Raw genomic sequence first — 27,099 nt, forward strand, 5'->3', positions numbered from 1 at the left:
TAGGAGAGAACAAGGGATATTGCCTTTATTTCTTTGTTACCTCCAGGAAAAAATAAGAACAAAACAAACTGTACCTAGAGGTGGGGATAAGGAGCTTCTTCTTGAAATTATTTCTGTTCTTATCTAATATTTCTTTTTTATTCTGCAAAACAGATCAAATCTTCCTCTTAGAAATACTAATATTTAGATTATGAATACTTCTGGAGCATCTCTCCACATTTAGTCTGGCAAAATAAAAACTGAAGTCCCCCTGATGGTATGTGAAACATAGCATGCAAGTATATATATACTTTCACATAATTCATTCCCTCTAAGATGCAGGTAATATCTCATGTTGAAGCACTATGAAGCACTTTAGATATTTTTAAGCAGCATGTTGATCAAACTTATGTTTGCTCCAATGATATTCCTATTTAGATCATGATAATACAACTCAAGATTAGGATATTTTCTAACAAAGTTAACTCTAATACAGCCACTGCACAAGATGATGGTTTTTAGGAATGTTCTGCAGAATCCATGGTCTAGAAAACTCCTCAATAAAACCTGTAACATCACCAAAAAAACACTATTATTTTTCACCAATCTTATTCAAGAGAACACCTGATAAATGTTTTCACTGGAAGTGTACAAAGACCTATAAAACAGCACAGCATAGTCCAATAGCTTTACCATGCAGTCATAACTACAAATCTACCTATTTATTCCCTCACATCCCTCTTTTCCCCCCACTTCCAATGACAGAAAGAAGTCACTAATAAATGCTTCAGAATGTTATGCTTCAGAGATATTAAATTACTGTGAAAGTGAAACAAATACATATCTGCTATGTACTTGATCTGTTTTTCTAGTTTTAATCTACAATACATTTTTCTAACCAAATTAAGCACTTTACAATCCTGGCATTACATGTACAAGCATATTTCCTTCATATTTTTTCATTTTATGATGCTTTAATTGTTCACAAGTAATAACACAGTTGATTAATTTTTATATTTGATGCTGCAATTATGCTTTGAAATCAAATTTGTAAGAATTGAGGTTGTACTTTAATACACATGCCACAGACTTCTAAATTAAAAAACAAATGATCCGCTGGTCCCTTTCTCCCCCACCACCCCACCCCTGTCTCTTCAACATTTAGACAATACTACCTCAGACTGATGTTTCTGCTGCACAAAGGTAGCAGAGAGCCCCAAACCTGCCTTAATTTCCTTGTGAGATGATAAAATACAACCACTGGCTGTCTATCAAATAGAACTTCAATTGCAGTATAGCAACAGCATACACTTTTACACACCAGAAAGTGTAATTCTGTTTCTGCAGTGGTCCCTAAGACTAAGCACTTCCACTTAATTTTGTGAAAGCTTGAGTTAACAGGGTTTAACAAATATATTTTGCCCCAATTTTACAGCAAAATAACTTCTGTGTACTTTCAAGATTTTGGACATGCAAGAAGAAAAGGATAAATGGGCATGGCTGACACTTCTCTCGGTCTCCTCATTTGAGTTAAAAGGGCTTTATCCCAAATATCTTGAGGACTCTTTGTGCTGCCCTGAAATCAAGTTCTTTCAACCCCTTGAATAAGTACTTGCTAAATAAGAGCTCCAGATCTCCTTTAAAACATGAAACTAAGGGAGTAACAATGCCTGTTCTGAGTGTCTAAGTTGGACATGAATTTAGATTGGATGAAAATGAGGTTGGTTTTCCACAGGGAACTTTTAAATATGAAGTAAATGAGTGAGTCATTTTCCACGGGCCCAATGCAACCCTGCCTCAGAAAGACATTATGCCTGAGTGGCTCTGTACAGTCATCCCAGCAGACAGTGGGTGTGCTCTTCAGGGATTAGGCAGCTGCCGTATAGGATAATGGAAAATACTGTAATTTTATTAGAATAACAAACACCGTAAGTGACTAACGCTTCAATTTAGAATAGCAGCTCTTCAGATGTAGATTTCCAGATAAAATATTTGATGTTCCATTGCCTAAGCCTATCTCAACCATCCCTGCCTACACTGCCTACAGTAACCATCCCTTTCAAGGAATCAGGTAAGATTTTATTTACTTTAACTACATCATCTTTTAAAATTGCTCCAGACATTAAGGATTCTTGTTACATACGTAATAATTTCTATTTCATCACACACAAAAAATCCCAGCACAAATTTAAATTCGAAATTGTCTTATGGTTCCTTGTTCTAATTACAATGTATATGCCAAGAATATTTTGCAATGATTACTCAAGGCCATCAGTTTAGAGGAGTTCTTGCTTGCCAAGTATTAGGCTGTCACACTTTGAGATTAAGTTGATACTGGTGACCTGATTCATACTTCTCAGTAATATAAATAAAGCAGACACTCCAGTACACACGGGATAAAATTTCCACTCTTGAATGAAGTGCATCTTAAGCTTTTTTTATAGATATAGCTATATAAATATATCTATATATACATATATAGATATATATGGGTGACAACTGGCATGTTTTTAAATAAGATCTCTAACTACATAGTGCAAAATTACTGATCTTGACTTATTTCTTTTGGGGAAATGTGTGGGCTTGAAGGACAAGCAAATCAGATGACTGAAGCTTCCTCTACTGCAGAAGTGTCCAGTGGAGACCATGATGGTTCACAGAGAATAAAGAAAAGATGGTTGCATGAGAATGCACGATTTAAAATTAATATAAGAATTTAAAATGTTTTCTCAGGTCCGATAAATAAATGGATAATCTTACTCTAAAGGACATTCTTCTTAGGGTGATGTCCAAAACCAGAACGACATTATGGTACAAAGGTATCTAATTTTACAGATGTGAATGGAACAAAGTGATATTTTATTCTTGCTTCAGGTTAAATCAAAGCCATTTTCTAAATGTCACTGTGATTTGGTGAGAATGTTTTCCTTATAATGACTTCAGATCTAGTTAAGAAACTATAGTTGTTGATGCAGTTATGTTATGGGTTGCTTGCTGATGAAGCAGGGGAAATTTGTATTCCAGATTACTATAACTGGATTGTCCTTTGTCTGTGCAGTCCAATGCTTTAAGTCAGGTTTGGTCATACTCTCTGCCAATGTAAATTACAGTAATTATTTTGACTCCAGAAGTTCTATACAAATTTTCACCATTTGGTGCTCAGAAACATCACTTTTCACACAAGTTGTATTACCTTTATACATTTTTATTTCCTGAATTTTCTTTAATTAATAAAGACTAGCTTCACAATGATACAATGGACTCATCTTATTTTAAAGTTCCAGTTATCTCAACTAGAAAATTCCTTAGTGTTCTTGATCCTCCACACTTTGATCAAAGTAATCCCCTCAAACACTTTGCTCAAAATTCTACCCCTACATCTTTTCATCAAGTAGAGTTCAGTCACACCAGTTATACTTTAAACAACATAATTGAAACACTCATGGTCAATTATCCATTAGAAACCAAGTCTCTTCTCAGAGGAAAGAGGAATCTTTCCAAACACTGACTACATTTGCAAAGGATCAGAGTTTTCTTGGCAGGGCTATAGAATAAGTCTATGTAAACTCTTCCCTCCACAGGATAATTGCCCTCGTTCCCCTGCCTCCTGCATTATTCACCACCACACAGAAAAAGACAGGAGTTGAACTACAAAATATTGAAAATATTGAGTGCTGTAATTACAATTAGTTAGTGGCTCTCAAAAAACAGCTTATTCAATATTTGCAACTAAAGATCAAATTAAGCTGCACAGAACTGCTTAATCCTTTGGTTGCAAACAACTAAGATATTTAAATTACCTATGTAGATTGTTTTGCTGTCAATCTCTCGCATAAACTGATGGTTGCAGTGACTGAGAAGAAACACAAGAACTGATGATGCTCCTATTCTATAACCAGACACAAAGTTTCTTCCATATTCACTTTGCACTGCAATTGTAATTCCTTTGCACAACTTTTATTTATGTTATAATTGTTTTTACAAAATTATTTTCACTTTTGCAGTGACCAGACACAGAGATAAAAAAAAAGTAGAAACAACAGTCTGGTTTACTGTTTTGTTTTTCCTCAAAGCAAGTAGAAAGAGATTACCAATTTGAGCAGCCTAGAGAAGAGGTAATGTCAGATAGGAGTTTCAACAAGTTAGGTTTAGGGACCAGTAGACAGTAAATGAAGTGTAAGTACTATATTTTTAGTGTTTTCTGAAAAGTTTCCCATTTCAAAGATGACATGAATACAACAAAATAACTTATTTTCCCATTATGTGCACAAAGCAATACAGGATGTACAGGGAGACGATTGAATTGTTATAGCCATGGGTTATGATTTGTTCTTTCTCTGTTTTATTACAGATGGACAGGAAACTGGAATAATCAAAAATGAGTTTTTAATCAAATGTAACATCTTTTAAGCAAAGAGTTAATTTGTCACTTGTTACCTTTGTTATGTTTGGGTATTTATTAATTCTTTAAATAGTGATACCAGTCACATACTTTTAATATTATTTCTATTATGTTTTTTCTTGCTGGTACAAAAATAAACCACCTTTGTTTCATTAAGCCTAAATTTATCAGAGGAAACTGACATCTGTTACTCAGATCTATTCTGCTCATCCTATGTTTCTTCAGAAGACTTTTATGTATCCTATGCAAAGTCCACCTTTTCTCTAGGCTCTAAAGCAAATCAAACATCTTATTCTACAGTGGAAATTACCTTCCCAAACTCATCTGCTGTGATTGCCACCTTTTGCAGGTGGCCTGTCACATGAAAGGTAGATGATGCTCCTCACCAGTAATACCTGCATCTGTCCTGTCCCTTGAGACCAGTTTCCACAGGTGTGAGGAGCAAACAGTGCACCAGCGTTTCCTATCATGTGAGTCACATTAATGTGTTACAGCCACCCTTAAATCTACACAGAGAAAAAGCCACACACTCACCTGCAAAGGACCACAAAGCAAGGAGGCTGCAAGGTCACATGTGGAGCGTGGCCCACTGTTCTGGCCTGCACCCTTGGAAGACTCAGACCTGGCTGGTCCCCTGAGGAGGACCTCCAGTACCCAAGCCTGTTGATCAATTCTGAGAATGTATTTGGCCCCTGTGGATACATATTTGATTCCTACTAGCCCAGGAAGATATTTTAATGATTTGAAATCATTGAATGATTTAAGGATTTGACCACAGACAGCATAAGCACATTGCTAATGTTTACTCAAACTATCTGCTTTAAAGAAATGGATATAAATTCCACCTCCTTTACCTGTTACCTATCAGTAAAACGTAATGGTGGAAAGTAAACTACAATTCAGCTGAAACCACAGTTTTCAAAGTACCGCCATTCCAGGGCAACACTGGGCATCCCTATTCTCTCTCTCTACTACCCTAAGAATGAAATACAGTGCATCTTCTTAATTATCCAGAAAATTGAAACAGTACAATCATCTTTTACCAGGTTTTCCAAACAAGTCTGAAAAGCATTAATTTTTCACATAACTAAAACATGCCTTTTTGAATGGACTGTCAAAGCATACACAAATCATGTACAGGGTACCACTGCCTGACAATCTGGCTGCATTAGAGACCATGTTTCATGTTACCACTAAGGAGCACAAAAAGTTCAAGAGATAAAATAACAACATTGCTGCTTTGAGTGGGAAAAAAATCTTCCCTGGAATTTAACAAAATACAAAATTAGAGGGAAGGATAAAAAAAGGAAAAGAAAATCTGCAACTGAATAAGTGAAGAACAATATATAATCAGCTTGGTTTGAACTTCTTTTGAAAGGAATTAGACAAGGCTGCTAGAGTCAAAAAAAGGATTACTAGTCTTCTGATGTAACAACTACATTTTTACAATTTGAGACTCTCAGAGAGATAAAAGCTCCTAAAATTTGGAATATGCTTACTGCAGCTGACGAATATAGACTATGTACACACCAAAATATTTCCAGACACCAGTGTGTATCTGTACTAAAGCCCCAGGTTAGTTATCTGTACTAAACAGTGATGTACAGAAGGGCATTAAAGCCATAACTCTCCCCCTTACTCCCATTTCACACCAGTAAGCATCCAGCTAGTCACTGTGGCTCCAAGAAGTCTTCTCATGTATTTGAACTCGTGTAAGAATCTTGCTCAGGTTAAGTACAATTGCACGGTACAAGTTAAACAGCTTTGGAACAGATAGAATATGGAAAAGACTCACTGCATAGCCTCGTTCATGTGTTTACCACAAAAAATCTGACTTGATCTTAAGAATTTAAAGAATTGCCAAAGGATCTTTAGCATTTAGAATCATAGAAAAAAGTCCTAGAATAATTTTGAGTTGGAAGGGACCTTTAAAGGCCATCTAGTCCAACTCCCCTGCAATGAGCATGGACACCTTCAGCTAGATCAGCTCGCTCGGAGCTCCATCCAACATCCTTTGAATGTTCCCAGGGATGGGGTCTGTTTTCTCTGGGCAGCCTGTTCCAGTGTTTCACCACCCTCATTGTAAAAGCTTTCTTCCTTAGACGTAGTCTGAATCTACCCTCTTTTAGTTAAAAATCATTACCTCCTGTCATATCATTTTTCTAATATCTTGATCTGGAAATATGCCCTAAATTTCAGGAAAATATTTCTGACATGAAAAACAGTTGTCAAATTACTGTGTCTGCCTTATGACATAAGACCTGTAGCTCTAAAAACAATTTAACAGCAAATAATAGCTTTAAATAAAAATCAAAATCAGAATTGTGACAGCAGATAAAATACTAATGCACAAACCACTTTTAAATTGGCCGGCTCAGAGAGCTACATGTTGCCATCACTGTTCTGAACTGCAGGGCAGTCATATCCAAAGAAACTAATCAAATGAAGTATATAAGTACCAGCTCAACTTGAAATCTGATAAATTAAAAATGATGCACCTGAATTTCACTAATACTTTTTTCAAACACTGGAAGCACATGAGAGGTTTTCTGGGTTTACATAGTAACATCATACAGCAGCAGAACTTTGTCTGCCCAGGAACACATGTCTGAGAGACATCTTTTTCCACACTGCCCCTTGAAGGCTGACCTTTCAGCCCAGCAAAGCTGAAGCTAAGTTGCTTTATGGCATAACACACAGTTGCCTGGGCCATACTTCCTTTTCCATGTTTCTTCATTAAAAACTTGAAATGGAAGTGAGGATTCCTCATGGCATTGCTCTGTGCCATCAGCTGATTTATTTATAGTAGAATTCAGCTAGGAAGGACTAAAATTAGGACTATGCAAACTGAATACACTGTTCAAAATGTTCAAATTGTTTTAGCACCTGAGCACTTCAGAGAACAACTCACTGATCTATCGCTATGGCAACACAAAGAGTCCTCAATAACTTCGAACTGTTAAGACAGCGTGAGGTTTTTAAATTTTGTATTTCTACAAAATATAACAAAGTTAATGCAACATCCTAGACAAAGCTGAGAGCCCAGAAGGTAAAGTAAGGTAGAACTCACATCTCTTACTTTTCGCCGTGACCTCACACTGACCATGTATTTCTCTGCCTCAGAGTCTGTTGTGGAGTGGAAGGACAAAAGCTATCAAGGGTGCTTTTCCTCTTGCCAAGTGCATTCCTGCTGAATAACTGAGGTATGGATTTTGCCCAGTGCACAAGCACGCAAGAGTTAGCAATTACCTGCATATCACTAAGAAATTGCTCCCTGATGAAATGGTTTGAGTTTCCAAGAAAAAATACAGGGGGAGAAAAAATTAGCCTTTTATTCCTGCAATGCTGTAACATCTAATCATTGACACTTCAAAGAATCGTTAAGCTTTGCTGCTACCACTTCTGGCACCATTTACTGCTTACAAAAAAAATACATTAAGCAAATACAGTACATTATTTAAAACCACTAAACAGTTTCTTTCTAAAACAAAATAACACCATTAATCAAATATTACACAAGTCTCATTAAAGGTTTTTTTTTCTTTCTCTTCCCAGGCTTTACAGCTTCCTGTGTCCTGAAGGTCTTGGATATAATTTTACTGTAGCTTACAGTAAAATAATTTTTAGTTATTAGTAACTGTTTAACATTTTATTATCACTAACATGCATTTTATCTAGCTTGGATTACACACTTTCTTATGGAGTTTCAGAAAGCGTTAGTTATTCTAAAGATACTCTGTCCCTGCAGGGCCTGAAGGCAATAACTTCAAGACCTCAGTGGTGGTCACTGCTCAGCCCTCTGTTACGTGTACAATTTTTGGATGTGCAAGTCAAAACCATACATGTGCACAAAGACAAGCATAAAAAATCAAAGCACTGGTGTTGTTTCCAACTATGACTATCAAAAACTATAATCCACACAAGCAGATCAGGTCATACATGGACTTTGCATTCAAGTCAATGGAATTCATCATGTGCCAAGGGCATGTTTGCATTGGGGACAGATGACATTGGGTTATTTAGACACAGGAACTGGGACTCATGAAACGAGAGATGTGAACAGTATGCTGATATTTCACAGTGCTTGAGATTTTCTTGTTCACCTCCCTACAATTACGTTGAAAGTTTCTACAATGTTTACCGAATGCCAGTTGCAAATTTTTTCCAGCGAGATAGTTCTGTTTACTTTCCAATATACTTGTCAGAAACATTAATTTAAAGATACTAATACACTGATGCAGTTTCATATGGAAAAGTTCAAATACATTTAATATGTTTAAGCACAAGCTTGCTTCTGATTAAGCAGATTAATGTACTTGCTACTACCAATAAGGAGAAACAAAAAAAAAGTCTAGGAGGTGGCATCATGCTAAACAAGTACCGGTGTCTACTACTTTGAATTCATAAGGGATTATGAAGCACTGAACCTTACAATAGTAGATAAAAACCCAGTCAAACAACACTGCAGGTTTGCCTTAAGTGAAGAGAGGGCAAAAATGTTCTATGCTGCTTGAACTAACCACAAAAATTACTCTGGTTTTCAGCACTGTATTTCACAGATCATTGACTTTCCAATTCCTTGGTATTCAGAGAGCCACATGACTGAAACACTAAAACAATTAGATGCTAACACTATTTCAAACATTAAGTCATTGCAATAATACCTAGATGATAAGTAACATACTGTGTTAAACTTTAAGTACAAGTAAAGTAGATGAAATGGGTTTATCACCAGATTGAAAAAGATGCCACAGTCAAATATAGACTTAAGTCACAGATCTGTAGCAAGATCACATCCCAACTTATCTAATCCTCCAGTGCTGTTTTAGGGGGCGGGGGGGAGGGAGGGGGGCAGAGCATGAGAGGATAGTTTTATTTTCATACAGTAATAGGTATGCAAGCCAGGACTTCACAGACAAGTTCAAAGCTAAATTTGTATATACCAAGATAAGTAGAAAACTAAACATAAATGTCATACTATCCATTGTCACGTTTTTAATTACCTTTCACACTTTAAAATGCACAGACCCCAAGTTCATGTTGTCATAAGGCCTTACCATTGTGTTTGCTTTCTTTTCATGAGAAGAAAAATATTTTTATTCTCCAAGGACTCCATCATTAAGAAACAACGATCCTGCCTAGTACTGCAAGGCAAATGTTACTGTACACACTGTGGTTATAATTCTCATCTAATGCAAGATATCAAAATACAGTCTAATTAATTAAATAGATTTTCTTTGGAAGCCCATTACCACTTTTTTGAAGATGCAATCATATATCACAGAGGTAGTCACTTAAAAATACTGAAATGTCTCAGATGAGCTTAGCATCTAAGAATTATGTTCTTTATAAAAATCTGCAAGAATGAAAGGACTATTTAAACAAAAAGAATCATCTTATTAAGCCTCTTAAAAAGCCAGTTTCTCGGAGTATAAATGCCCATTCCCTCTATATGTGTCATTACCAAAAGCCTTGGGAAAAAATATAGGTTAATGAACAAAAGTAGCAGACTAGCCTCAGGCCAGTTTCTACTTTTGGAAACACCTATGTAACTCCTGATGAAAGAGAAGGGAGGTGCATACGCACATATATGAGAAGGAATCTGGCCTGGTATTTTAACTGCACTTGTAAAAGATCACGTTATTTGAATAACTCACTGTTTGGACACATCTGGCATTATCATCTGTTCTTTTTTCCTTGTATCCACCGTAGGCTCTACAGGCGTAAGTACTACAGCAGCACATGAGACTATTGACTGGTACGAGTCTTCCCGGCAAACTGCAAAGTTAAAAAAAATATCAGCGTTAAAGAGTGAACTCAGTTTGCACTTTAAAGGGGAAAAAAAAATAAATCAATTCATACTGTGATAAATACAAATGCAAATGATTAATCAGACTTCACCGTGGTCACCTGCAATGAAAACACCATTGTTTTCCACATTCCCTGAATGTGTTTGCTTGATAATTTTTTTTTTGACATTGACTGATCATGCACTAAGTTTTATCTAGCACAAGACCTGATGTCACTCTACTCCTTGGTGTGTCTGAGTCCTAAAAAGACTTATATTTCATAAATGACATCAGAATGTGATGCACTTCTTTGTCCATTTTCATCACAGCCTGAAAAAGAGTGGAAATAATGGCTGGTTTCCAGACAAACCTCCTACATTCAAAAATTTCAGACTTTGTAAGAAAATAGATTTGAGAAAATCTGGTTAGTGATTTATTTTTTGTCTCTGTTATGACTCACTTTACCCCAAAAAGGCCAAATCCAAGTGGTCTAGAAGTGCTATCTGATGCTTTCTTTTAATAAAAATAATCTCCATGTTGCTGTGCTGATGCTATGACTTAGATGATATTTAGAGCTTGAAGAATGACAATGTATTTCAGCTGAGCACCTGGCTCAATTAAGACTAATAAATGAATAACCAAAAGTTTATGACCTCCGAACAGACAATTATATTTGTCACAGGTTATACATGTTCCAAACAGTAAACTGCAGGTGTCATTATAATTTAGCTTTTAGCAGTTACCACTCCTACTGATTTTGAAGCTATAGGTTTCCTTTACAGCCAAGGTAAACCTTTCTGAGATGAATAAAGGCTCCACTTAAAAGCTGGTTATATTTAACAAAGCACAGCAGCTTCTTATATTAAATCTGGTACTACAAGGTATCATATACAAACGAGAAGAAATGTGGTGACCTATCTTTAAACAGAAAGTCACCCGGTATTTTATAACATAGAGAACTATTTTACCGAGGGCACACATGCACATACACATCCAACAGCACAGCCTGTAAAACAAGAATGACGGCGACAAATTCTTAGCAATTCACCAGAAAGAACGTATTTTAAAACTATATACATTTTATGCAAGATTGGTAGAGTTGGGAACATTGAGCTATGGCATTTATTTACCAGTGGAAAACTTAGTTCTTAAGTGTCTCCTACCTTTCATTCACCACAATTATGTGCCTCCTTACTGCCCACAGACAGCATACCGTTTGCACAGCCTATGCTCCCCTTACAAACGAAGAAAAACTGGAGTAAAACTTCATCCATATTGCCCTGACTGGGTCAAGCTCAATTACCTTCACCATGAACTCAGCACACATCAACAAGACACGCTCTGTGCCCAACAAACACCCTGGAATAGTAAATGGTGCTTCAAGGCAGATACAGAGTAGATTTTAAGGAACAGGTCAGACTGGGGCTGGATATTTCTACAAAGGTCAAAAAAGCGCAAAGATCTTTTTTTCTTCCTGAGCAATTCTGAGCCATTCAGCAAGCAGCACAAGGTCAGCAGGAATACAGGCAGCTTCTGTCAGGAAGAAAACTTTCCTGGGATTGCATGTAATTACATTTAATTCATCTGATGTTCTCTAGGTTTTGTTTATGCTTGTATTTTTAAATATTAATGTGCACACTGTGCTAAATGACTAAGACACATAAGATGACCGGTACTGAAACCTCAACTCCATTTTTTCTTTGGAACCAGCACAAATTAAAACTTTGACACTATCATAGACACACGTCTCCAAAACATGGTCATACACAAGGAGAACTTGCTACATCACCTACAGGTATGCAATTAGGATATACACTATACACTTCAGGCATAACAAATTAAGATAGAACTAATGCAAAATACGATGAACTTGAGAAACATCGTAAGAAAAAAAATGGAATTTTAGGTGATTTTCATCCTACTATGTTATGTGCAACCAGCAGACCATCTATTAGCAAGGCGCTATTTGGTAGGCACCAAGCAATGTACAAAACACTATATTCTCATTACAACCAGGGACTGAATATGTGCAAATAAGAACACTTATGTCTATTTGTCTCTTTTATTTACAAAGAATTGCAAAAAGATAGGTTTGTCAGAGGGTGATACTGACATTCAGTACCTGAATTTTAACCAGAAACACTGATAAAAAAGGGAGCATAAAGGATGAAGCAAATACATATTTTTCTTTAGAAGACCTGTGATACTGCTTGAATATCAAATTATTACTTAGAGCTTGTAAAAGGTTTCATGACAAGCATCTAAGTGTAGGGTTTGCCCTAGATCAGCCACTGTCCATCAGAGCAGTTACAAAGACAGACAAGATAGGGAATTACAAGTAACAAAGATGACACAGCTAGTCTTTACAGACATTTCACAAATGAATAAAACTGAAATTGCTTTTGTTTAATAATTAATGCTATACAGCAGTTGTATAATCCCCTAATTTGCAGCTGAAGACAAACCCAGTGGTCATCCAGTGACTGAAGCTAATGGAATTTATTATCTTCCCATCTAGGCAGCACTCTTTGGTCTCTCTTTTGAAAACCACTACAATTCTTCCTTTTTATCTCAAGTCTCTGTGCACACAGTCTCAAGTCATTATGGGACAGTATAATTAACAAAAATGTCATAAAATAGCGATGGCACAGCAGCAAGTAATTTTCACCTAGCAGAGTGGTGCTCTTATTATCTGTTCATAACTTGCATTAAAATTATGATGATGTGTTTGAATGTGGACTCTCAACTTTAATATTGACAGAGATGAGTATTGTTCTACTTAAGATTGTCTGCATTTTATACTTCAAACTCAACTCTTAAACGTAGCTTTCATTTTTACATCTTGATTTTTTATCTACAAGTGCTTATATTACACCAGAAAAGATAATTTGTGATGTCTACATATTACACTCTTCATGAATCAAAATCTCTTTGATCCTCAAAATATCACAAACCTCAGAAAAGCAATTACACTAAGGCATTACCTCTTTTAACCATAAATCCTCTCACGTGTACAACTGGCTTTTTAACATCCACCAAGAACTTGAAAAATTTATCCTTCCCACATGAATTGGTAAGAAAAATAAAGAAAAGCAGAATTTCCAATCATCTGAGTTGGTGTCTGGCAAAGCCACCAATTTAATCAGCTGGCCCAGCCTGTGTCATTCCTCCTGATGTTAGCGTGCAAGCTAACTCTGTGCTCTCTACCCTCTGGGCCCAGCCATTCAGTTTTCAATCCACCTCAGTTCTCTGCTCACCCAGCTCAACCACCAGTGGCTTGTCTATGAGGATCTTATGAGAGACAGTGTTGAAAACCTTACTAAAGCCATGGCACACAACAAAGAAACCAATAAAGAAAATTTGCTCATATATATATATATATTTGCTCATGTATATATCTGCTACATTTTTACAATGGCACACAAACATGAAGTACATGTTGTAGGTAGAGGTTCATTATCACACGTAGCATTGCATACCTCCAGAATGTTGGAAAAAAACTGTACAAGGTATCAACAACAAGGGAAACAATCAGCTGATTTTACACCACCTGCAGCAGTTTCTTTAAGAAACTAACGTTTACTATCTGAGGTGTTACACACCAAATAACTTTTGAAAAAAAAAAAAGTAATTTGAATGCAGGTAAGATTGTATTTTTCAGTCCTTTATTCACAATTCAACCATTACATGAACAAGCTAATAATTGTAGTGAAATAACACAACTGGAGGAACATCTTTAGGTATGTTATCATTAAAGAAACATTTTTCTTAGTGAAATAAAAGACACTACCTACCAATTACAAGTCATGTAAAGGACAACTCTACAGAAACGGAAAACAAACAGTCTAACTTCATAGAATGCTATTATAAAAGATCCATACCACTTTTGAAGTTGCACAGTTTCTCCCCAGATTCTTCAATTTAATGAAGCATACAGCTTGTTTTCTTCCATTGCCAAGTGTTTTAAAAGTACCCCATATATTTATCACTAGGAGTGCTGGCTTGGATTTACCCTAGCTGGTTTAAGCAGTCCCAGAACATCATTCACTATCAAAACAGATCTCTACATCTGGAAAAGAGAAACATTAGCCGCCTTTTTTTTCCCTCTGCTGTTTCTCTCAAGAACAATGAGAATGACTAATTAGACAGTTTTCTTCTACTTTGAACCAGCCAGAGAAAAAATTTTAATTCCCTAAATAGTAGGACAGTATGAAGCCTTCAACAGCAACTGAATAGAATGTATCTCTCCAGAGAATAAAAAGACTTTCAAGTTCTAGGGGTGTCATTTACATCGTGTATTTCAAACAGTTAATTGTATGCACTTTCCCCCCCCCCTTTTTTTTTTTCTGTAATTGGGGAGAAAGAAAATCTGGTTATCACTGTTTGCTATCAAAGAAAAAAAGTCTCCATTGACACAAGATGCAAGTGATGGTTAGAAGAAATTAGCAGCAAGTACTACCTGCTTAGAGAAAACAGAAGGGAAATGTTCATTTGCAGTGTGCAATGAAGCATAAGGGAATTATGACACAGGGAGACAAAACCACTTAGGTATTTCTGGATTTTAAAAAACCTCAGCCCTTATCCTAGCAATTCAAACATTTACATTTATGACTATGAAGTTTAAAATAATCAGCTCTCATCATTCAAGACACAGATCAAGTCTGGAAACAGCCACTGTTTTTACCAAAAAATCTTCTGCTTTGGTAAAAACCTATGCAACCAGTCAGGAGCACAGAAGGTGCTAAATACTTTACTCTGAAATATCTGTCGGCTGCCACTGTAGGAGAGAGGGGACTGAAGTGTGGGGGAGCAATGTCTGGATCCCAATATCCAATCCCACATTCTTTTTACTACCAAAGGCCTGAAGGGATGTTTTGATAACCCTGGAACACCAATTCTCAGTGTGGGCATCTACATCTTAGCACATTTCACACGTGTGTCTCTCCCATGAAGAGGCTCAGGAAATGAGCTACACTGAGGTGGTCTGAGCAAAGAACAAGGAAGAGTTGCAAAATATGTAACCCACATGCAAATTCTTCAGATAAGGGAAACTCAGGACAAAGAATTGTTACATATGAAACAGAAATTGTGCTCAAGAAAAAACATCAAAACCAAACCAACCAAACAAAAAACAAACGACAAACGCCAACCAACCAAAAAAAGGAATAGTGGATCTGCTGTCAATTCCTTTAGTACAGTAGGACAAGTGAAGAGCTGAGGAAAGAAAAAGGAATATTTCAATCATATAACTCAATCTATTTTCCTAGGAAAGCTGATGACACTAGAAATAGAATATAAGAGAGGATGTTGAAATCCAGCCTAATAACTGTGGTATGTCCAGGAAAAACTGAATAATCACCATGATAATCCCTTCCTGACTGCACAAGTACCTCCTCTGGTCAGGCCACTCAGAAAAGAACTAGTGTTCCAACTTGTCTCCTCATCAACCCCAAACATCACCTACACGAAACACTTCAGCAAAACCAAGTGTATGATTTCAGTTTCATACCCTCAGAAATACAATAACTTTTGTTATTAAACCTGAAAGCCCAGGGAGACTTTCAGTCCCTTCAAAACAACAAAAGGTCAAGGTACTTTGTGTGAAAGCCATTTTTGCACGTCTGCTTAAAAAAAAAATCTAATATTAAAAAATAATAATAAAAAAGTCTAATTTTCCTGCTGCTTGATTCTAGATTTGATGATGGTCTTTGAAGGAAAAAAAGGAAACTAAATGGATCTCTATTTTATTAGTAGTTCAACAGTTATTCTAGGGTCTCTTGTCCCTTAGAAACAACTACATTTCACAATATTGGCCAAATAAATACTTAAGAGAATGAGAGTATATGCTCACAGCTCCCAAAGGGTTTGCTGTAATAATTCTGCAATAAAACCACAGGCCCAGTTCTTAAACACAACATAGTCACAATCAGAAATTTTGTAATAGCAACAATTACAGACCCATTATGGGCAAATGAATTACTTTCTATCAGGTTCTTATGTTTCATGGCTCTTTTATAGTATTCACAAAGGCTGCACACACATATCTGCTTTGTGCTATGTACAGTGGCATGCAAACATGAAGGGTACATAATGCAGTGTTAAGAGGAGCCAGGGAATTCTTCTCACACACCAGCAGTTCTGCAGTGATTATCTGCACCCTTGCTTTTGTTGTCAGAAGCCACTGCGATAATATGGTAAGAGCCACATGTGAAATTTGGGGCTAGTCACTTGCACTCCACGTGTAAGAAATTTAACTGTAATCTTTCAATGTTCATGATTAATGAAATGCTGATGTCAGTGCTGATACTGAATGAAAAGATACTCTCTGATCACATAAGGACCCTACAGACAGGGTGATGGAGAAACACTTATTCCTAAAACAAACACCCAGGTAATGGGGGTGGCCCACTTCTTGCATATTTTCGTTTAAGTACAATGTATTGACAAAAGGACTGTAGCTTGGTCTCTCCTGAGGTAGAGAAATGACTCAGGATAGCAACTTAACACGTGTTCAATTTTCTCAAGTAGCCTTCTCCAGCTTGCAGTGACTTTCAGACTTGCTTTAATAGAGTGGTTGTGTCTGTATTTACTAATGCCTCATGGATTTTATCAATTTGTTCAGTTACTTACATTCTTGCACAAACTCGTAGCATCCACACTGTCCTGTAGACTTCCAAAGCTGAACTATAGGTTATGGGAGGAAATATTCCTATTAGTCCACTTTAAACTTGCCACCAGGTAGTGTCCTCTGACTCCCTCAGTTTTAGTCATGGAAAAGACAATTCCCCCTTCACCTTCCACTCAGGATTTTACAGGCTTCTTTTGGATACATTGCCAGTCATTTCTTTTGCAGGCTGCAGAATCTGCATTTGTTCCTATACAAAACCTGTTCCATAGCTCTGGCCTGACCTCTCCACAAACAACCTCTCCTTGCTGCAGTTCCTGCAATGATGGATCACTGTAGTAACTCCAGGAGGAGGTGTAACTGCATTTATGGAAAATTAAGTAGGTTACTTTTTCAGCTGTAACTACTGTACACCTAAAACATTCTAAGTATATCTCTTTGTGCTCGAGGCTGCTTCTCAAATACTTTCTTATTCACAGTGAACTACTTACAGCAAATATTGTTCCAAGCAGCCTACAAAAGAATTGAAAAGTCAACCTTTAAAAATAAAAGCATATTCTGTATCCATTAGGTAGGTATTGCTTCTCAGTGTCAAAAAGCCTTGGTTTAGTGTTAACATTAGGACTTTTAAAATAACAACTAACTTTAATTATCTTTTGGCAAAACTATCGGTCAGGATGAAGTCACAGGCTTGTATTTTTAGCACTATAGTCTGTGACTTGTTTTGTGACGTGAGCATGAATAAAAACCATGTACACAAATGAGAGAAAGACTATAATGAAAGACTAATGATTTGAGCCCCACCAATCACACCTAACTCTGCCACGTTGTAGGAAGTCTCATAACTGAACAGTATGAATATCCATTAAAATAAGATGTGGAGGCTCAGTCATTTGGTCTCTATGCATGGTAGTAATCACCACATGGTCCATATAAGTGCATCAATTTATTTACAAAGAGGTTTTGAAGATAACTGGTTACATTAATTTACCATAGGTAGCAGCTGCAGGTAGGTTCATGGGATAAAGGAGGCTGGTCCAGACGACCTCTGCAGGTAGTACACTTCTGTTCTTGGCCTATACACAAGCCTGAGCCCTCAGACTCCTTGGTCCTCCTGACTTACCAATGGAGCTATAAAGTGCAAGGCTGCCTCACTGGGAGGCACACAAGGCACAGGAGCTCTCAGTGGGTAATAGAAAACAAAAACACCACGGGTCCTGGATGACGGAAGAAAACAGAACAGTCCAAAACTCCACTTTTCCATTAAGAACGGAAGAAGTATTACTGAAAGTGCCAGTTTCAGATGGAAGCATAAAGCCGTGCCCCTGTAATAACCATAAAGTATCAGAAACTGGGAAACCTTTGTCTCTCTTCCTACAAAACATGGAGGAAAACCCAAGAGGGATGCCACCTGCCACAAGAGCTCTCTGCCTACAAGTTCCTTTTTCAGCCAAGAGAAAAATAATAATTTTAGTTCCAGGTCTGATCACATTTGGGTTTCTATTTAAGCTACATGATGCCTTCAAGAAAAGGAGAGAAACAGGAGTGACTGTGACACTGGCATCTTAAAAGGAGGAATATAAAAAGGCCTGCAGGGCATTTCTGTAGGCAAAATACAAGCCCCTGAAGGAATGACTACTCTAACAACAATATCCTCAACTGTCACTCACCGCAAGTAAACCTGTCAAAACTCAATAGCAAGTGTTTTCAGGAGCATTGTCTCTTGGTTTCAACTATTAATCTAGGCCTAGCTGAAATCAAGACTGACGGGAAAGCAAGATTAATTTATTGTGGTTTGTACTGAATGGTTGTAGTCACAAGAAATTTATTTTAACAATTAGTACACAGATAACCTCCAAAAGCACAGTTTCCCAAGATAAATTATTAAATAAAACCACAATGTCACCTCTCCTTGCAGACTCCAACAACAAAAGCTCACCACAAAAATTGTATGAGGCATTTTTGTTTTGCAAGATTACGAGGCTATTTGGATTTCTATTACAGCCATACTGGCAGTCACTGGCAGGAGCACCAGGTACAGCTGCCAGTAGAGCTGTTCATCTTTCCAGTCACAGAACGACAGCCTTTGTCAACTCCGGTGACAAGCAAATCACTGAGCAGTCCCTACAGCAGCACTTTGGTCGTAGGTATTTCAGACTCATTCCTTCCTTCCCAGAAGTCACTCGCATACTGTTCTTGAGAAATTTACACACAACATTGAAGCGATTAGGGAATCCACAACAAAAAAGACCTCCCTCTCTTTTCTCAGGGAACACATTTTCCATATTTATTATACAATGCAACCAATACACGTTCCTCCTTTTTGTCTCTTTAAGGTGGGTATGGTTTCCTTCAAAAACAAAACAGAAACCACCCAACTAATCAAGACACACACACACCCCCCACACCCAGGGAATTTTGCGGCCATTGTTTTTGTTTAGTGATTAAACTGCCCCAACTCTGAAACACTAATTAGTTACTAACTCCAATATTTACCCATCTCCCTTGAGAAACTTCAAAATCACTATGTGCTTAACTGCTATTGAGGTTTGGTTTTGTTTTTCTTAGTGCTAAAAGTGTCAAAATCATACATAATCAGTTTTGTAGAACTATTTAGTAAATCTAACAAAAATGTATACTAAATAAAATCAACCCCTTCAGAAAACAAAAATAAACATTTACTGGGAAAAGTCAATTCCATTGTCTTCATAGACTCTGTCTGGAGTAGTTACAGACCTGACCTGGCCTAAGCTGCAGCCTGGCCCCCACGCTCAGACAGGAAAGGAAATTCAGCCCAAACGTGTCTGCATTCACTGAACAATCTTGCATACCATCATGCATAAGCAAACAGCTGTTACTACTCCAGCTGACTGCTCCAGTGTAACTGCAAAGCAGCAGAGAAAAGTAGGTAAAGTAGGTAAAGCAGAGAAAAGCAGAGGAAAGTAGGTAAAGCATCACCCACAGCCCTTCCACTCAGTATTCCACAAGCAAGGCCAGCAGCACTATCAGCACCTACTGATAGACCTCTGAACCAAGAGGAGAAATAGAGAGGTTTTAAAGAACAGCAGGTGAAATAACAGGCTAAGACAGAATACACAGCTTCCTCCTATGGGCATCCACCATCAGGTACCCTCTAAACCAGGACATGAACGAAGAACATTTGTATGTTCACAGGACTAGAAAGGGAAGGTTGCTCACTGATTATATCATGACAGCAAGCAAAAGATGGACACTAGAAGACAACAAACACAAGAATTTCCTAGGTTGCTCACACAGCTTTTTATGCAATACCACGGAAATGATATTCACAAGTTGGCTAGATGACAAGAAAGCTTAGTGGTAGTTAAGGAAAGAGAATGGTATGAAGCCTCTCTTGCCAGAAAGAAAACGGAGAAACAGAATACCATTTGTTGTACCCGCATTTTTAAAACTCTGCCCATTTACACAGCTTGCAGACTTTGCTACACCTTACAATTACTGCATATGATTTACTAGATTTCAAGGCCAAATGAAACTATTTGGGATCATCTAATCTGACATGTGTCACAGGTCCATCCTGTGGTTCTTCCAAAAGTTCAGTTTTTTTAGTCCTGATGAAGAACTTTGAAGAGTAGAGGTCACTGCTACACCAGGTTTGTAAGTGATCTGAGGAGTTCTTCCAATTAATGGTCAAAATAACAGCATAATTTTTCCAATTGATTTTCAGACTGCTAGTCATATATCTATGCTGCAGATAAAGCACATGCCAAGGAATATAGATGCACCTTTCTGAAAAGCAATAAAACAATTGATCATTATGCTGATGCCTTTTCACACTTCCTCTAAAAGTCTCAAATATTCAAAAAAAAAAATCAGTAGGGCTTGAAATCCAACCAAGTTTTGAGGGCAATATATTTTACCTTAAAGAAAAATAAATTAAAATAGTAATAGATTATACTTGGTAAAAAGGTCCGGGGTCAAAATATCAGACAAGCTCAGCAATCTTGAAGAGCCATTAAACCAGATGATTATAACCAAAACTGTTTAAATGGAGCCCAGAGTAAGATTTTAGCCCTAGAAACAAAGATTAGCACTACACCAGTGCAGTTTTGGTTCAGAGTAAACCAGTAACTCAATGTGCTGCCACTGCAAAAACATCCAACACAAGCCTTTGGCTCTACCAGTATGGAATTGGTGACTCTGAAGTCACTGAAGTCGGGCTTAACTTGGTTACTATCCTGCCTTGTAAAGATGATTGAAGGGTACACTCTGCTGTATGTGATCTTGTAAGTGTGAAAATTCCAGACCTCCCTAAACAAGCAGTAGTCAAACTGTTAATAGGTTGTTGTTTTTTTTTTTTGGGGGGGGGGCAGGGGGAAACACCAAACACTAAACATAAAATTGGTGACTGACTGTCTTTGAACATATTTAAAATTAAGGTTAATGCTGTTCTGACAGATATGTGTTAGTCAAGTATATATTTTAAGGTTGCAAAGCATAACTCTGCAAAGTATAATTACTTTACTATTTGGGAGACTGGACTTGATGAACTGAGGCCCCTATCTGAGAAAGTCACAAAAGTTGGTTGTTCAAAGTCACACTTCGAGGGTGTGACATGGATGCTTCAGTTATACTGGCCTGTCAGCCAGTGTTTTTAATTATACAGTCACGGCAAGCAAAGAAACCATCAGCCTGTATAGAAGTATTTGGGAGGCTGTTTTCTTTAAGTAAGTTATCTAAACCATTTTTCTCTTTATGTAATTTTCGAATCTGATACTGGTATTTCCACTGAAGTCCCATAGAACACAATGCAGTGAAAGAAGATTGATGTATCAGAAAATTACATGTAAAACTACATGGGCTTAATTTCTTCCAAAAATACTTTCTTCTGCATAGGTAACAACTCTGCATAACATGCAGATGTCTGTTAACTCTCCATGTACTTGACACTCATGTGAAAATACCTGAAAAAAACAAAATGGTTAGACCTCACTGGTCTCTATCCAGGCCTGCACTACATTTGCTCTAATCTCATTAAACATCAAAAAACTTAGCAATGAGGAGTAATTCAAATTCCTAACAAGAATCAAATAAAAACCTAAGTTGCAAAGAAATTAAGTTGCTTTTCTTCATGTTATGGGTGAAGTTCTTCACAGAAGGCAGTGATACAAACCTACGAAGCAATGCAACAGCTAAAACCAAGTCATTACAAATTCATCAGTTTCTGTTCAGATTATACCAGCCATACCAGATGCAAAGCAAAAAATTAATAAATAAGTTAGTTTTCTTTCAGTGACAAACAGCGATTTTGGAATTAGATATGAAGAAAACATATATTTGCATATTATCCCTCTACCTTGATTTAAATACCTTTCCTCTAGTGTTAGCTCTGAAAAGGAAAGAGTGCCATTTAGTGGTCAGGTGGGTTTGCTGCACTTTTTAAACTGAATGCAATAGTGTACACTGACAATATTAGTACAGGAACTGCAAATGATAAGCATTGCCACCATTATCAATACTGTTGTTTTTACTTGAGGAAATACTGTAAATGTTTTTTGGACAAGTATGATGTTTTATTTAAAGCATGATTTCAACCCTGCATTGAATCTTTTTCTTTTCTTTGTCTCCCCCAACAGCAGAGAACTACATGCTCTTTCTCCTGCTCTCCACCAGGTGTTAATCTAGGCTATAAATTTTATAAATATAGAAGAGGATACTGGGAAATTCTGTAGGAGTTGGCAGGAAGATAACTTGAAAACCTGTTCCAGAGAAAAAGTCATTATGTTCTAAATCAGCAGAAGATGCATAGGAAATAGGAGTAAAACATACATTACTGATTTTCACTGGACAACACTCTAGCTGAAGATATAAATTAAATGGACAGATTCACCTGGAGCTGTCTGTGAATTCAGCAACCTTACAATTTCTGAACCCAAGGTGAACTGGTTAAACAGAAGGAAAAAGATGAAAGCTTAATTCTCAAATTGCACCATTTGTCAAAGCAGATGAAGAGTGTTCATGAATATGGAAGACTGGTTGTGCATCTGTGAATCCAGCAAAATCTGGCCTAATGATTATTTAAATAGTGAGAACACATTCACAGCCCCACGTTCCATCTTCCCTTGGGAAATCTTCGATCTTTACTTCAGATGTCACGCCAGAGGCATCCGAGGCACCAGTCAAGTACAACAGATCCTGTTGCAAGTTAAGGAGTGCAGACGGACCAGATTTCCAGAGGTACCTAAGAATTAGGATAAACCACTTTTTTCCTAATCCAGTGATCCTGGAGACATCTTTTACCTACAACTAAATACTAGGGAATGTGGCCTTATATAAAAACAGCTTACATCCATCAGCCTTCACCACTTGTTTCCAAGGGACAATACTCTCCTTACTACATATTTTTATAGCTTGCTCCAAAATGATGGCACACACAAACACTACACACAGAGAAATGTCCAGACTCTAGAAAAGTTGTAACCTACATAGTGAATCAGAAGAAATAAGCTCCAAGGTTTCTAAAATGTAGTGCACTTAATGGTACTGCTCCATTCTCATCCAAAGATCAACAGCCAGCACTTCCGCAACCTCATTTAAAATCTTCACCTCACTGGAAGGAGTCCCACTAACTTCAAAAACACTCTAGATGCCAGGGCAAAAAGGTTACCCTTGTCTCTTCAAAGTGAGGGTGCCTACTGTGATCTTTGGTATGCAGAGTATTTCCTTCCATTTTGGAGAACGTGGTCACCAACTCTGGAACTTCCTTCCAAATAGTTCTTGAAGTCACTGTGTATAAGAAGGTAATTGACTTCACTCTCTAGTGAACAATTATGCTCTTAGCTGATTAGAATTTAAGAGCGGGCTTAAGATTAACACTTGACATTTGCTGAAAGCCCTGAAATTTAAAAACAAGAATTACTTGGAAGTTACCCAATATTTTAAATATCATGCGTATGACTCAAAATAAAACTTCACTTTTGATAAAATATTAAATATACATGTTAGGTATTGCATTTAACCTACTAAAATATTCAATATACAGATCCAAAAGGTGAAGGAAACATACTTAACACATCACCTTCCTCAAAAACACCTCTGGAAATTGTCCTATATGATTAATTTGTATCCATCAGTGGCATTTAAACCAGCTAGATGCTTTATACACTCAATAGCATAAAAAAAGCTGGAAGATCAGCTATGTAAATTATCTTTCTTGCATTAGAAAGAGTAATTCCTGTACTCAGGTGTGATATGCCATGCATAAAAATGTGCTAAAGTTACCATGCTTAGGTCATCAGCATCCATTTAGATCTAAAAAGCAGGCAATGCATTTTCTACTCAAAGATTTCTCACTGCATGCTTTTACTTTTTCTTCGTACATCACTACCTTATTCCTGGCTTTGGTTTCAGAGGTATTGCCTAGTCTAACAACATAAAGCATAAAAATACTGTCATGAGATAGCTGCAATCCCCTGGGACTAAACACTTGACCAAGGTTTCATTTGACTATATTTCCTTGTTTGTCTCTGTACAACTGTGCCAGCAATGTGGATAGCAATGATTATATACAGAACTGCTACCCACAGATGAACACTCTAGGAAAGAGCAATACATTAAAATTTGATATTTATAGTACTTCTGAATTCTGAGCATCTATTTTGATTTTTAGATCTACTGACGGATTTGTAACTGAAATGCGTTTTTAATACGAAGTAATACATTAAACATTTTGCAACCTGTCAATGCTGAGACAGCAGAGAGGCTGTTCAACCTAACTAGCAAATGATTCCCAGAGCTGTACTGTCAGTATTAATGATGTCAGACCACAAACATGAAAGAAAGGAATGATTACTTTACACAACCATGACTCCTTTTGATGGAGTAGGAAGCGAAGGTTGCACAGCAAGGTATGGCTCATTTCAGCTACAGATAGGATATACATAGACCCCCATGCCCCCAAGGAAGGTGAAGAATGACAGAAGGACCAGCACTTCTCAGTTCCTTGAAATTCAAAGATGGAACAAGTAGTCAAAGACTAAAACTAAGAGAGAGTCGGGATGGTCACAGCACCAAGCCTGCCGGAATTCAAGAAGGATTTGGATGATAGCCTCAGGCACACAGTGTGACTCTTGGGGATGGTCCTTTGCAGGACTGGGGTTTGGACTCTGTGATCCTTGTGAGTTACTTCCAACTCAGCATATTCTGTGATTCTGTAAGTGTGAGAAAAAGGTCGACCATGGAGATCTCAAAGACACACATTTACTATGGGATACATGAAACTTTCCTTCTTAGATAACTAATTTAAACTACTTTTTTAGAAAAATAGCAGCCAACTGGTGGTGTCTTTTCAGGATGGTGGAAGCCAGGATTTCAGACTCTAGCAGCCAGAAAGAATAGCCCTCAGATTGGTGTTTGACTCAGTAGCTAAAGCCTAAGGTGCAGGAAGTTTTAACCAGCTCTGGGGGTCACATGTTGCTCTGTGTTTTGTCTGATGTTGGCATAGCCCTGAAGGATATAGAAGAGGTAGCTTGTCTTCTAACTGAGAGCAAGAGAAACATTAGTAAACTAGAAGAAGTTAACAAACCAAAAAGAAACTGTGAGTTAAGATACAGTCTCTACTTCAGTACTCTTTGTGCAGAAATGGCCTAATGTTAAAATCATCAAGTTATGCCTCTGAATAATAAAGAAATGTATTGACAAGGAGTATACAAAGTGTATAAAAAATAAAACCATATAATATAAGTCTGAGATACAGCTGATGTGCCCAGTAGCTGTTCTCAGCAGGGAGCTTCCCCAAACCTCTACTGAAGACTTGTAACATGAAGATGTGGAGCCTGCTGTGGCAGTAAGCAGTAATGAGGTCCTTCTGCTGATGTACAGACACTGTCCAGTCAATTGACACTGCTGAGTGTCTGTTCTCTGAGCTCTGTTCTCTCTTCCTGGGTTATGGAATATGAAACTTGTCATAAATACAAAGAGAATGAAGAAGTAACTTTAAATAATCTAACCAAACTCAGTTTGAAATTCAGTAACAGAAAAGTATTAGGTAAAGGTTCTGCCTTGCTAACACATTGAAAACAAGGGAAGTAACAACCATTTTGGGCTTTATACTTTCTCACAGGACAATGAAACATCACAAGAAAAGTTTGTAATCCGAGACATTACTATTACAAAGCAATCTGGTCACAAGCATCTGGAGGGCACTCAGTCACACAGGTATATCCTCAGTGACATGTCCTGGAAAGATGGCAAAACATTGTCACATTGTTGGAATTTCCGGGTAACTCACACTGATAATTACACAATGTCTTCTAAACAAGTACAAATAAAACTGCAGGAAATTAAAAACTGCTTTAAAAGAAAGACTGTCAAATGAGAGAGGGTTTCCTTGATAGCTCCACAGTAAATGTCTCAAATAACCATGATTCAACAAACTCCTGCATCAGAAACTTCCAGCTTCTTGCTTTGAAATCTCAACAGAACAGTGTTTAGCTTGCAGAGCCAATGAAAGGCAGAAAAACCTCTTGATATCCTGCCCAATTTGCTAGTCAATATAAAGCATGAAAAAAATGCTTGTGTTTTCCTAAGTGCTTAATACCAAACAAGTATCCCTTTTACTGTCAGAAACAGGGTCTTTTCTTCCGTTTTTTAAAGAACAGTGCATTTATTCAGGCACTCAAACAGAGACTCACAAGTGTTAGTTTAGACACACACCAAAACAAAACAAACAACAAATTAAAAAAAAACAAACACTCAATCAAAAAGATCTCTTCTTTAGGAGTTTCAACACTACCAGATACATTCCTGGTGCAGGGCTATACTGCTCCAGACTCATCCTAGCAGAAATACCAGAAGACAATGAAGACTGAAGTGACTGTAGGCCCCACCACATTCTGCAGTGATGCTCTGGGAGGGAAGAAGGCTCAGTCTGTGGTCATGCAGGCACACTGCCAACTGAAGGCTAACACTGGGCACTCCTGTCAACAGCATACTGTGCTGCCACACACCCTCACGGCAAGCTTCACCCACTTCTTTCCTTTTAGCCTCCACTTCTGTATATGCAGGTAGGAGACATTCAACTCCTGCCACTTCTCTCTCTCTCTTAAATAGATCTTTTGCCTCCCAGTTACAGAGTGACTCTGCTCTTGGTTTTTAGGAAAATGCAGATGACTGTTTAAAAGAAATTTTCTACTTTTTCACTGAACAAGCAACAGGGACAGGGGCCGAAATCAATTTGGATGGATTATAATAGAAACATTTCTGTAGATAAAATAAGAGTACTTTCAACATTACAAGCTCTATTTGCAGGTAAACTAACACTGTGC

The 27,099-nt window shown here is 37.4% G+C and overlaps 1 protein-coding gene and 1 long non-coding RNA gene across 5 annotated transcripts in view; one reads left to right on the forward strand and one right to left on the reverse strand.

Moving 5' to 3' along the window:
* The window catches only part of CCSER1 (coiled-coil serine rich protein 1), a 650,601-nt gene that overhangs the window by 476,422 nt on the left and 147,080 nt on the right, over positions 1-27,099 (reverse strand). For all 3 annotated transcript variants that reach the window (XM_050338710.1, XM_050338711.1, XM_050338713.1), the window contains exon 5: positions 10,039-10,159. In XM_050338710.1, the coding sequence (XP_050194667.1) occupies positions 10,039-10,159 (121 nt within the window). The remainder of the gene's footprint in view (positions 1-10,038; positions 10,160-27,099) is intronic.
* Positions 1,831-26,701, forward strand: LOC126652120 (uncharacterized). Of its 2 annotated transcripts, none has more exons than XR_007631884.1 (3): positions 1,831-2,050; positions 7,505-7,584; positions 22,411-26,701. It is a non-coding gene; the product is annotated as an uncharacterized LOC126652120 (long non-coding RNA). The 2 variants fall into 2 exon arrangements; XR_007631885.1 differs by lacking the exon at positions 22,411-26,701 and adding an exon at positions 7,937-7,987.

The sequence above is a fragment of the Myiozetetes cayanensis genome, unplaced genomic scaffold, assembly GCF_022539395.1.
Source record: "Myiozetetes cayanensis isolate MyiCay16 unplaced genomic scaffold, myiCay2020 scf7, whole genome shotgun sequence".
In the NCBI taxonomy this organism is placed as follows: Eukaryota; Metazoa; Chordata; class Aves; order Passeriformes; family Tyrannidae; genus Myiozetetes; species Myiozetetes cayanensis.